Here is a 12,603-nt window from a genome sequence, read left to right as displayed (position 1 = left end):
ATGTGCTGGAAGGATCCTTCACAGGCTGCTGGTGCAGGAATGGCAGGAGCAGAATGCTGGATGTGATGGCTCCTGTGGCTGGGCAGTGCCAGGCTTTGGCCGTGTGCTCCCTTGGGTTTTCTTTGCACTTTGTGCATCAGACTTGAGAGGCTGTGAGCAGCTACTCTGCCAGAAGGGAATATCCCATGAAGAGTGAAAAGGAGGGAATGGGCAGAGCAGGGTTCTGCTCCCAACTGTTCCCTGTGTGACACCCAGTGTCACCTCCCTTCTCATTGTCTGCTGTAAACCTGCCATGAAACCTCAGGATTGAGTCTTGTGATTTATAGTTACAATTTAGTTTCTTTTACAAAAGAAATTCTTCCCTGTGAGGGTGGTGAGGCCCTGGCACAGGGAGCTGTGGCTGCCCCATTGCTGGAAGTGTTCCAGGCCAGGCTGGATGGGGCTTGGAGCAGCCTGGGGCAGTGGAAGGTGTCCCTGCCCATGGCAGGGGTGGGATGGGATGGGCTTTAAGATCCTTCCAACCCAAACCATTCTGTGAATCACAAAACCTGTAAAGGCAGTGCTAGAGCAGCTTGGAGCAGATACTCAAATGTCCCAGTCTGCAGCAGAATCCCCAATGTAATTCCCAAGTCCCAGGGCCTGGCATGGGGCTGGCTGGGAGCTCCTGTCCTGACCTGCCCCACTGCTGGGAATCCGTGTGCACTCGCCGTGTGTCCCACTGAACGGGAGTGACATTAAACCCAACGGCACTAAATCAATACCACCTGTCACATGATGCCACCGTGACATTTCTGGCATCAGCTCTCCCTCTAATAGGGGCTGGAACTGGGAAGCAGCAGCAGTTAGTGAATAATGGATCAGATACGCCTGATTTGTAACATTTACAGAGGGAGGGCGTGTCTCCCAGCGACAGAACAAACCGGTTATCAAACGGGAACTGGGAGTCCTGACTCGTCCGAAACGCAACCCCTGAGCAGTGCAGAGCACAGAGCCAGGGCTTGGGAACCCGAGGTGCTGCCCAGACCACCAGTGCTCCCTCCAAATTAGACTCTGGATCGACAAAAACAGGCATTAGTGTCGAGAAATAACCAAGGAAGGAGGGGCTGGCGTGAGCTGTGGATCAGAACTGGTGTAGCTGGTGGCTGGGCTGTGGTGGCTGATGGAGAGCAGGGAGCCTGGCAGCAGGTTGTGCAAAACACACCTGGGGCTGCCTGAGGTGAGCCTGAGAAGCTGTAGGGAAGGATAGAGGATGAGGAGGCTCAGGAGGGCCACATCTCTCTGGCTGTTCCACATCTGAGCCCTGCTCGCCAGACCCAGGTTGGGAATGCTGACAGTACTTTGGTTTTTTCGAGTTGAAAATTTTGATGCTGAATTAGAACAAAAATATTCTTACAAGGAATTAAAAATAAGTTGCATATTGCATCTGCCTCTGTGACACCCAAAAATCAAACTGTACAAAACCAGAAACTGGACAAAAAAAAAGCTAAAATGAGCCAGTGCTGCAGCTGGCCATGAAGAGCTGGAATTTGCATCCTTCATCTCCAGGGTCTTTGACCTGCATGTAGCAGAGAGATGCCCTCTGCCATTTTCACCCTGGCCAAAATTTGTATTTGCTCATGTAACAATAGAATTCTCCAGAAGGATCTGACAGTGTTTCCTGTTTCAACAGTAAAAAGCTGAGACTTCTGTCCTTAGCACATAAAGTGACCGGATCTCCATCCTCTGAGCCTTCTCACTGACAGAAGTCACTTATCGGATTTGGTGTGGACGGAAGGAAGGGTAAGAAAGGAACTCTGTCAATCCATGACATGAAATATTTTATATTAAAAGATTTGGCTGAGCGTTTTGTGTGACTCTAAACAGGATGAGATAATTTTCCAAGGTCAGCTCTCCTGTGCTCTCAGCGTTGGGTTTAGTCACTGAGAAGTCAATCCCGTAAACCTTCACAGCAACATCCTGCCAGTGATGCAGAGACTTGGCTGTTGTTGGCTTCAACAGCAGCTCTGCTGCATCTTCAAAGGGCAGGAGGCTGCAGGACGTGCAAATTGCCTGGTGAGAAATGTGTGAGCAGGAAAGAGGGCCTGGCAAATCAATAAAAACAGAGCAACCCCAGCCATGGTTTAACTCTTCACCCAGGCAGTTGCAACTTGTTGTTAAGAGAAGACCACAGTGAACTGGTGGGGCAGAAAGTGGGAGTTGTGACCTCAGCTCAGCCCCCAGGCTGCTGTGTGGCTTTGGCTCCTGAACTGGTTTTCAAGCAGTTTAGTTCTTAGAACAGAATTGGTACCAATGAACCTTCTTGGTGAGTCAACTGCTCCAAAGCTCCTTTTGGGCAAAAGTTTGTGTTCCTTGACTATTCCAAAGCTGGTTAATTAATGAGGAACTTTAATTTGTATGGCTAAAGACACACAGCCTAAAACCCACCCATGTGTTCCAGTATATAGAAAAGAGATATGTTGGTTCTTAAGGTGTGAAGCTCTGAGCAGCTCCACGTGTTGGTGGTTGGGAGCTGAGCTGGGTTCTCTCTCCACAGACACTTGCGACAGTACAAGGATGTCACTGCTGCAACATTCCAGCTGCTTTACAAAGTCATTGTCCCCACCTGTTTGTGCAAACGTGGCTCCTGCTCCAGGGATGGGCTTCCAAGGGCTTCAGCTCTGAGCAGCATTGATCTGCAGGAGGGATCTGGTGGGAACTTGTCACTCTTAGGTTGGTTTGATGTGGAGGCATCTGTAGGACAGAGCAGTAGACTTTGGACAAGGGATGGAGGGACAGGAGCCAGGCAATGGCTCCCAGTGCCAGAGGGCAGGGCTGGATGGGATCTTGGCAATCAGGAATTGTTCCCTGGCAGGGTGGGCAGGCCCTGGCACAGGGTGCCCAGAGCAGCTGGGGCTGCCCCTGCATCCCTGGCAGTGCCCAAGGCCAGGCTGGACAGGGCTGGGAGCAGCCTGGGACAGTGGGAGGTGTCCCTGCCATGGCAGGGGTCAGATGGGATGGGCTTTACAGCCCCTTCCAACCCAAACCATTCCATGATTTAAGTAAGGAATAGATCAAACCAAAACAAATAAATCTTTGTAGGGTCAAACAGATGGATGCACTCTATTGCAAGTCTACTTATTTTCTCAGGAGGATTCAGATCTGAACCCCCATGATCTGTGATTGTCACAGTTCATAGCACTTATCCCTGCTTATTTCCAAGTTATTTTAACCAAACCATAAAACATCTGTAGTGAAGAGGAAGAAATTTGACTGTTGCCAATATTTAATATATCAAACTGGTGATTTTAGTAGCTTCTTGAATCGGGAATAAAGGAAGAGCCTGCATTGCAGCTATTAGAAAAAAAAAAAAGAGTAAGCAGGTGTTGGCTTAGTTTCTAAGCGCCCACATTGCTCCTGTTGGTTTATCTGATTGCAAACCAAGTGCACTGTAGCATGATGAATATGTAGCAGTGAATGTATGGGAAAGATGCTGGAAAGGTTGCACCCTGATGTTCTTAATCAGTAATTAGAAACTAAAAATAGTATTTTAAGGAAAGATAATAAATCTGTAGCCTTTAATCCTCATGTGCCAATGTGTAAGCTGATATCATTATTACATGAAAGGCAATGAGAACATAAGTGAGTAAGCAAGAGCAGGTTGCTGTTACAGTCCCAGTATAAATTCCACACAGCCCGAGCTGTCCAGGTGATGTTTGGCTCTGTCTGTTTTATGCAAAGTCTACACTCATAAAGCAGGTTAATTTGCAAACACAGAATGCATACTTTTGTTGTTTATTTCCATTCCTTAACTGCCCTTACTTCCTGAAGCAGTCCAGAATGAGTGGAGTTCCGAGTCTCTCTGCACTTGCCAGCTGAAGGCAGCAGCATGGATTTGGGAAAAAAGGACAGAAATGGGGGAAATGCCGTCCCATGAGTGTGGCTCTGATGCATCAATGGGCTGAATCAACAGCTCCTGTGCTGTGCAGACACACATCTGCTGTGCTGATGACAGAGAAAGCATCCCCACTTAAGCAGAGCCTTTCATCTCAGCATTTAAACATTCTGCAAATGCCAAGATGTAGTTATTGTGGCACAGGTACCATCCCAGCTAATCCTGCTTACTGTGGTCGAATCAGGCCGCCAGCCTTACCCTGTCCAACAGGGAAACCTCAAACAACGTCAGGGGCTGAATCACAGCAGCAGAGCCATGATTCCACTGACCAGCCCTCCCCTCATTCACACTCTGTCGTGTCCCTGGCACAACTGCAGGGATTCTTCACCTGGAAAAGCAATGCAAAGTATTTTCAACAGGGTAAACTCATAGTGCAATTCAGTGTCCAGACAAAGGGACTGAGGCACAGTGACCTGCTGGTCACCACTGGCCTGCCCAGGGGCTCTTCATGTCAGGCAGAAGTGAGAGATCTGTTGTAAGCTAAAGATGGTGGGATAAAAATGGTTTATCTATTTGCCAAGCATTTTTGAATTAAAAAAGGCTTTTTTTTCCAGCAGTTTAAAACTCATTTGTCTCGCAGAAATGGCTGAAAGCAAGAGCCAGATAAAATTACTGGAAGTTGCCAGGAAACGTACTGTCATGGCTTAGTGCGAGTGCAGCAGATGATTAAAAAAGACACCAAATGGTGAATCCCACTGGAAAAAGAACCAGAAATCTGCAATGGCTCTTTGGGTTCTGTGATACTGAAGGCAGTGGCAGTGGTAGACGGTATCCTCATCCCAAGCTCTGTCCAGCTCTGCGGCAATTCATCCTTTCCAAGAGGAGGAGAGGGGACACGGGCACAGCCAGGGCAGCAGCCCTGCTCTCAGCCTGGGCTCTCAGCACTGGGGACAGAGAATCCCAGAATGGTTTGGGTTGGAAGGGACCTTGGGGCCCATCTCGTTCTACCCTCTGCCATGGCAGGGACACCTCCCACTGTGCCAGGCTGCTCCCAGCCCTGCCCAGCCTGGCCTTGGGCACTGCCAGGGATGCAGGGGCAGCCCCAGCTGCTCTGGGCACCCTGTGCCAGGGCCTGCCCACCCTGCCAGTACAAATCTTTTCCCTAATGTCTAACCTAACCCTACTCTCATTCCATTTGAACCCACGGCGAGGTCAGGCTCCTCAACTCCTGCGTTTCACTCATTGAACGCTACCGAGGCCACAGCGGCTCCTCGGGCAGCGCCAGCAGGGCTCCCAGCCGGCCTGGATGGGTGGGTGGGCGGATAGAAGGATAAACGGACAGATGGCTGGTCGGACGGACGGATGGCTGATGAAGGGTGGCTGGAAGCCGTCGCGGCCGCTGCCGCTGCTCCTCCCCCGGCCCGGCCCGTCCCGTCCCGTGCCCGCGCTCCGCGCCGCCTCTTGCGGCCGCCCCGCTCGGCTCGCAGCTGACGGGGGCAGCCCCTTGTTTACTGGCCGGGGCGCCGCCGCCAGCCCGGCCTGCGCTGGAAGGGGCCGCCGGGCCGGGGCCGACACCGCGGGCAGGGAGGGGCCCGGCGCTATAAAGGGGCTCCGCGGGGGCTCCACCGGCGATGCTCGGCCGGGCCCGGCCCCCGCGCCCGCCCCGCGGGCTCTGATTCGCGCCGGGCGGCGGCGGCCGCGGCAGCGGCGCGGGATGGGACCGAGAGCGGCGGCGGCGGCGGCGGCGCTGGCCGTGGCCGTGGTGCTGGGAGCCTGGTGCGGCCGCGGCCGCGGCGAGAGTGAGTCGGGGCCCGGCCGGGAGGGTTGGGGGCGGCGGCGGCGGCGGCGGCGGCGGGGAGGGCCCGGCCCCGCCGTGCCCTTTGTACCTGCGCGGGGCCCGCGGGCAGCGCGGCCGCGGCCCGGAGCGCTCCCGGGTCACCTTCACCCCCGGCCCGGGGAGGGCCCGGCGGCGGCCGAGATTGGAGCGGGCACGGCCGCGGGGAGGGCAGCGGCTGCCCCGGCGCGTCCCGGCCCGCGGGGCCCCGCGCGGGCGGGCGCTGGGCCGGGGTCAGCGGGGGCCGCGCCCGGGGCAGGCGCGGGGAAGGGCACGGGCCCCGCTCCGGTGCCGCTCCCCGGCTCCTTCCATGGGCACTTGCCCCGTCCCTTCCCCGATTCCTCCCCGCGTCCCCTACCCAGTTCCCTCCCAGGCCCTGACAGGGTCTCTTCCTCGGTCCCCTCTCCGGGCCCTTTCTTGGACCCCTCTCCGGCCCCTTCCCTGGGTCCCCTCTCCTGAACGAATCCCCGACCCCTTCCCCGATTCTTTCCCGTGCCCCTTTCCCCGGTCCTGTCCCGTGTCCCTTCCCCGATTCTTTCCCGTGCCCCTTTCCCAGGTCCTGTCCCGTGTCCCTTTCCCTGGTTCCTTTCCCGTGTCCCTTCCTGGCCGCCCTCCTCTGTCCCTTCCCCAGTCTCTTCCCCGGTCCCTTCTCGGGTCCCTTCTCTGATCCCTTCCCCGGTGCCCTCCCCAGCCCTGTGCCCCCGCCGCTCCTCGGCTGCCTCAGAACCGGCTCCGGTTTCAGGAGGGTTTAGTGTGGCCAGACGCGGAGGTTTTGTCTTTGACCACTTTTAGGTAGTGTGCCAAATCCACAGGTATTAAGATGGGAGAGCTCCGGGGGGAGGCTCTGTGTGTACACAGGGGCTTGTAAAATACAAGACAGGGGAATAAAGATGTTGTGTTGGAGGTCACAAGCTTGTTAAACCCACGGCTGGCTCGAGGTTAAGCCTTACGAGCTGTTTTGATGGGCTACGTTAAATAAACTTGCTCAGGAAATCCTTTTAATGAGAGGTTCTTTAATTTTAGGCGATCCTTACAAATTTTTTTGACAAAAGGAAAATACTTATTTAAAGACAGCTAACTGGATCTGTGGGTCATGTCTCCCATAGGCATTCTGCCTCTTGGCTTTCCCACGAGAAGAGGCAAGAGAATCAGTTCAAGTACAGACAACACGGTGATGGACATTATTGGGATATGTATGGGATTCAGGGAATAAAGCAGCATGTTCCTGTAAGACAACCTCTTTTTCCAGCGATAGGACAAGTCATAAATTTCAAAAATAACCCAGTTTATTCCCTGATGCATTTGAAACCTCACAAGAGGCCGGTGACACTGTGTTACCTTGGGAGGGTCAGCCCCAGCTGCTGTGGGCAAACCTGCCCTCCTCCAACAGAGATGGAAAAGGCAGTTGACATATAGCACTAATAATAAATAAATACGTGTGCAACTGGAGTCCAGCAGTTCCTAATTTGAAAACACTATTATTACTGCCACAGCACAGCCTGTGATTTGGTTATTTATTTAAATCATATTTGCTTTTTGGGGTTCAAGCATGTTTGTGTTCTAAACTCCCTAATCTTTGCTGTGTTACAGCGTGGTAGGAAAATGTTCTCTTGAGTTCATGGATGGAGGAGCAGGGGCACAAGACAGCAAAGCAAAGCGTGGGCTGGAACGTTTCCGTGTCATTCTTACCATGCAAATACTTGATGAAGTGTTCTACAGACAGTTTGGACCATCAGGGTTCTGATGATTGAACCTGATTTGAAGAGTTTTCAGCTGCTGTGGTGTTTGATTCTATTTTCTGGGGGCTTGGCTCAGTTTTCTGGGAATGGTGAGGTCACGGAGCACCGCGGTGGGGATGGAAAACAGAAACAAAAAACCAGGGGGGGAAATGCACATACGAGAGCTGCATGAGCAAACAAGTTGTTCCCTGAGCAACGGCTCTGATGGAGGCAGCTTTCTTGGAGATTGTGCCCTGTGTTCCCTCAGGCAGCCTCTCCAGGGACAGAATTCCCCCCATCCATGGTTTTTCCTTGTGCCCCGTGAATTCCTCTCCCCTTTGGTGCCTTGAGGCAGAGTTGGGGCAAGCAGCAGGTAGATGGAGGTGGTTCAGTAGAAGAATGAGGTGGATGGTGAAGTTCACATTTACATCCAGATTATGAGCTTCTCCTCCTCAATCCATCCCCTTTTCCTAAATATTTTAGGAATACTTCATGTGAGAGCACAATATTCATGTGAGAGCACAATATTCATGTGAGAGCACTCTTCCTCTCCTCCGTGTGGTTAAGGGTAGTTGCTGAGTTCAGGAATTCCTGAGAGGAGAAGAAGAAAGGGTTAAGGAAAGAAGGCCTGACTTGTGTGCATGAAATGAAGATCCATATATCTTATTTTGGGAAGAAAGACAGTTTTGTGTATTTTTTTTTAATGACTGTGTAAACATAATGCAACTTCTTGAAATAAATCTTGCACATGACTCATGCCTGTCAGTTCATTAGCTCTGGTATTTGGGGTGGGATTTACCTCACCTAGTTTTAGGCATCTGCTAATGGAGCAGCTTCCTTTGGGCTCCTTTTCTGGTTAATGGAAAACTGATCAATGCAGTCATGGGTGTTTGGAATGCTCTTCCTCCCCTCCTGAACTCTTCCCCTAAATTTGGGAGCTGCCCATGTGCTCCAGTACCTGCTGCTGATCTGAGCTGGGAATGCAGTTGAGAGATCTCTGCCTAGGTCATCCTGTGGGACAAATTTCCCTGTGAATTGCTGTAGTAGCACACTTCTAAAATAGGTTACTTCTTAGCCAGTATCATACCTGGCTGTACAGATATTTTTGTGCTCGTAAACTCATTAAGAAACTGTTCCCTTGTCCCACCTCAAGCCTGTGTTAGAGACTCGGTCTAGAATGAATTTTTTTATGAGAATAAAAGTAGAAATAAAGGAGAGGAAAGTAGGAGAATGAAGTAGGAGAAGTGAGTGCAGAAGGGCAGGGCTGTACCAAACCCAGCGTGTCCTGTCCCTTTTTTGGGGACAGGCAGCACAGTGGCTGTCCCTGAACAGTGTAAAGGCCCAGAGCTTTCTGGAGGTCAATTTTGGGGTGAGTGCCTTGTGGAATATCAGTGATGTTGATATGGGCAAGGTGTAGAACCTGTTCCTGCTGCCTTTGGAGCAGGGAGGATCCTCAGGTGTGTCAGCCCCAGCACAGACCCCGCTGTTACCCCGAGTGCTCCTGGGGTGCTGTCACTGGTTATCTCTGCATGGAAATGGGGCAGGACAAGTCCTGTTTGCAGTTTGGGGGTTGAACCAAAGGAGGGGAGCATAAAGACAGCCCAAACCAGGCTTTTAAGGGCAGACTTTGAGGGGTTTGCCCTCGGTTTGGGCAATGAGAAGCTTCACTCATTTCTTTTTAGATTCACCTTTAGCCAGCCTTTGTTCCTTAACACATCTTTTGAGAATATTTGGAGTTGTTAGCCTTTGGTCACCTTTTCTGCAGCCTCCAGTGGGGAATCTGTGTCAGGATGGGGAGAGCTGGAAGAGAGGGAGGTTTGGATCCTGTGGGGATGTTTGGATGGTTGAGTTTTTTTGAAGGTTGGAAGATCTTTGAGCAGCTTTTGGGCTGTTTGGACCAGGAGCAGCATGGCTCTTGTTAGTGGTGATCTCCAGAAGCTTGGAAGGTTCAGGAGCAGAGTGATTTCATTTGGTTTTGAGACAGGCAGTGTATTGGGCACCTGAGATGTTCCCTGAAGCCTGGGGGTTTTATAGGGGCTCATTTTGGAGTCTGTATCCAGTTGGTACAGCTCCAGGTATCTGAGGTGCAGAACTGAAGCTTAAAAATCCATATTTCACAATTAGATGGTTTTTATGAGTATTAAACAATTGCTGCAGTAGGCCAGGAGCTGTCACACAGTCCTTCCCTCTAACCTGGTACCAGGATGTTTTCCTGTCTCATCAGTTAATCCCAAACACCCAAAAAAGAACAAGAAATCCCCAAAATCACCCAAAATCCCAAGAAAGTTCTTTTCCCAGTTCCCTAAAGCCACTTCTAAAAATCAGCTTTATGTAGAATTGCAATGCTTTTGACCCAAGCAAGTGTAATTTTTTTTTGCAATAGTTTGTTTATTCAGTAGGCAACAAAGACTACAAAAAAAAAAAAAAGCAGAATTAACCAATAGTTACCTCAAATGGTTTGTGATCCTTCAGTGCCAGATTACCCTGATCTTGATTGTTAAAGGCCAGAGCTCTGAAGCAGTGAATCATTAAGGTTTGGTATCCACATGATTTACTATAAACAAGGTTTAAGTTCCAGCTATTCCCCTGGTTAGACTCTATCTTGAAAACTTAACCTCTGGCATCAGATCTGGTTTCTTCATTCAGGACTTGAAGGTTGTTACCAAACCAGTTTGTCCAAGAGGCTTTGGCATCCTGGGATTTGTTTGTTTGTTTGTTTTTTGAGGAGCGTGGCTTCAGCTTGGTTTTCTGGGGGGGCTGGTGGAGCATGTGTAGGATGATTTAGTAATTTTTTTTTTTTTTTTTTTTTGAGTGAGTAGCTTGGTAGCAGGGATGGAGCTGTGCTTCCTCTGGCAGCTCAGAGCTGTGCTGCTGTTTCTGCTGAAATTTAGGAATTTATGTGTTGTGGGGGTTTTGCCAGTCATTTGCACAGGAGCAGCTTTGGGCCTACTACTGGAGAATCAATTTGTGATTTTTTTATTTTTTTTTTATTTCCCTGAAAGCTGATTTATGTGTTTTTTGAAGCCAGGTTGTCTGTGTTATAATTGATGGCTCAACTTTGCTCTCCTTCTTCTGGGATCAAACCTGCCTTGCCTTCCTACTGAATGGTTGATTAATTCCCCTGTCCTTGCAGAAGAAATACTATCAAGAGAAGCTGTGGAAAAACACTTATTACTTTGCTTAAAACTGCTTCTTGTTGTCTTGGTAACAATAAATTATGGGGTGACTTAAGCTGCTACTGCATGAACAGGAGATATAAACTGCTGAAAATTCAAAGGCATGAAAAGATGGAGAAACCTCCAACTAAAAAGCCCATTTTGTTTCAGATGTTCCTAATTCCTCATTATTCTCTTTGATCTTTGAGGTGTTAAAAAGAGGGAGCTTAGATACCATTTATCACTTAAAAACTAAATTGAAGTAGAACCTGAAAAATAATTAAGTGTGATTTTTCTTTAAATGTGGGGAAAAGCAGCTGATGAACCATGGCTGTTGTACTTCCAGCTCTGCTAGATCTATATTTTTACTTCTTCAAAAGCTTCACTCATTTCTTTTTAGATTCACCTTTAGCCAACCTTTGTTCCTTAACACATCTTTTGAGAATATTTGGAGTTGTTAGCCTTTGGTCACCTTTTCTGCAGCCTCCAGTGGGGAATCTGTGTCAGGATGGGGAGAGCTGGAAGAGAGGGAGGTTTGGACCCTGTGGGGGTGCTCAGATGGTTGAGTTTCTGTGGAGGTTGGAAGATCTTTGAGGAAGATCTTTGAGCAGCTTTTGGGCTGTTTGGACCAGGAGCAGCATAGCTCATGTTAGGGGTGATCTCCAGAAGCTTGGAAGGTTCAGGAGCAGAGTGATTTCATTTGGTTTGGGGTGTTTGAGGAGAGGGGTGAGAGCTGGGAACTCCAGGCTGCAGTGACCAGGAGTGCCAGGACACAGGGAATGGCTTCCACTGCAAAAATGAAATTTAGATGGGATCTTGGACAGGAATTGTTCCCTGGCAGGGTGGGCAGGCCCTGGCACAGGGTGCCCAGAGCAGCTGGGGCTGCTCCTGCATCCCTGGCAGTGCCCAAGGCCAGGCTGGACAGGGCTGGGAGCAGCCTGGGATGGTGAAGGTGTCCCGGCCATGGCAGGGGTGGGATGGGATGAGCTTTGAGGTCCCTCTCAACAACACCCAACCCATGCTGGGATTCAGATCATCCTCTCAGAATCCTTGCTGCCTGTGGATCTGTTCCTCTGCCAGGCAGGGCCTTGGATTTCCTCAGTGCTGGGCACCCACCCTGGGCACCAGGGGTGGCTCCTGCACACCCAGCTCTGTTCCTGCACAAAAAGGAAGATTTCCACAGCCTGAAAAAGCAGCCACAGCACTTTTGTTCTTAAGTGGGGAGGGAAGACACTGGCCCAGCTGCAGGCAAAAGAGAGAATCCTTTGAGTGGATGCAGTCTTCAAAAAAGGAAAAATTCAGGGAGAATCCACCTGGATTTGAACATTATGGTGTGGTTGATGTTTCTATGAAGTTGGTTTCAAAAGCCAGGCAGTGAGGCATGGCTTTTCCTGGCCATCCCTTACTGCAGATGCTCCCAGCCCTGCTCAGGTGGGCACTGTGGGTGCAGGTTTGTGTCCAGCCCCTGTAACTCACCTCATTCTGCCCAAAATGATGAAAGGCACAGGCAGTTGTGCTCAGGGCATTCATGCATCCCTTCAGCCACAGCAATAGCCTGGAGCTCTGGCTCTCACAAGTAATTCCTGGTCTGTATTTTTTGACCTTTCCTTTTCCTTTAGGTCAGCTGTCCATTCCAGCTGGCACTGCATTGTCCTGTGGGGCAGCAGCTGGTGGTGGGTACCACCCCAACGCTGCTGTGCACCCCAAAATAATGAAAAAAGAATAAATAAGAACCAAGATGTTGCATTTTGAATTTATCTGGTAATTTTAGCTGCACTGGTGACTTCAGTTGAATTCAGTCTTTCAGTTTCTTACGTGTCCCTCTGTTACTTCTCCTTTCACTGACCTGACCTGCCATGTACTTGCTTCTTTGGAAATACCAATGTTATTTGTTGCAAATAAATATCCAGAGCATTTCAGCTGAATCTGTTGCTCTCCCAGGTCTTTTATCCCAGCTTGGGATGTGCAGCAGCACAGTTTGGGGCAGAGGATTGTGGCTGGCTGGTCACCAGGTTCCTTTTCCCA

At 50.3% G+C, this 12,603-nt stretch overlaps 1 protein-coding gene across 1 annotated transcript in view; it reads left to right on the top strand.

The window, feature by feature from the left end:
• Positions 1–5,585: 5,585 nt before the first annotated feature.
• INSR (insulin receptor) overlaps positions 5,586–12,603 on the top strand; it is a 61,668-nt gene continuing 54,650 nt past the window's right edge. The window contains exon 1 of the mRNA XM_066566579.1: positions 5,586–5,670. Within this exon, the coding sequence (XP_066422676.1) occupies positions 5,586–5,670 (85 nt within the window). The remainder of the gene's footprint in view (positions 5,671–12,603) is intronic.

The sequence above is a fragment of the Molothrus aeneus genome, chromosome 27 (assembly GCF_037042795.1).
Source record: "Molothrus aeneus isolate 106 chromosome 27, BPBGC_Maene_1.0, whole genome shotgun sequence".
Taxonomy (NCBI): domain Eukaryota; kingdom Metazoa; phylum Chordata; class Aves; order Passeriformes; family Icteridae; genus Molothrus; species Molothrus aeneus.
The sequence above is the reverse complement of the archived record's forward strand: the minus strand, read 5'-3'. Positions and strand labels throughout refer to the sequence as shown.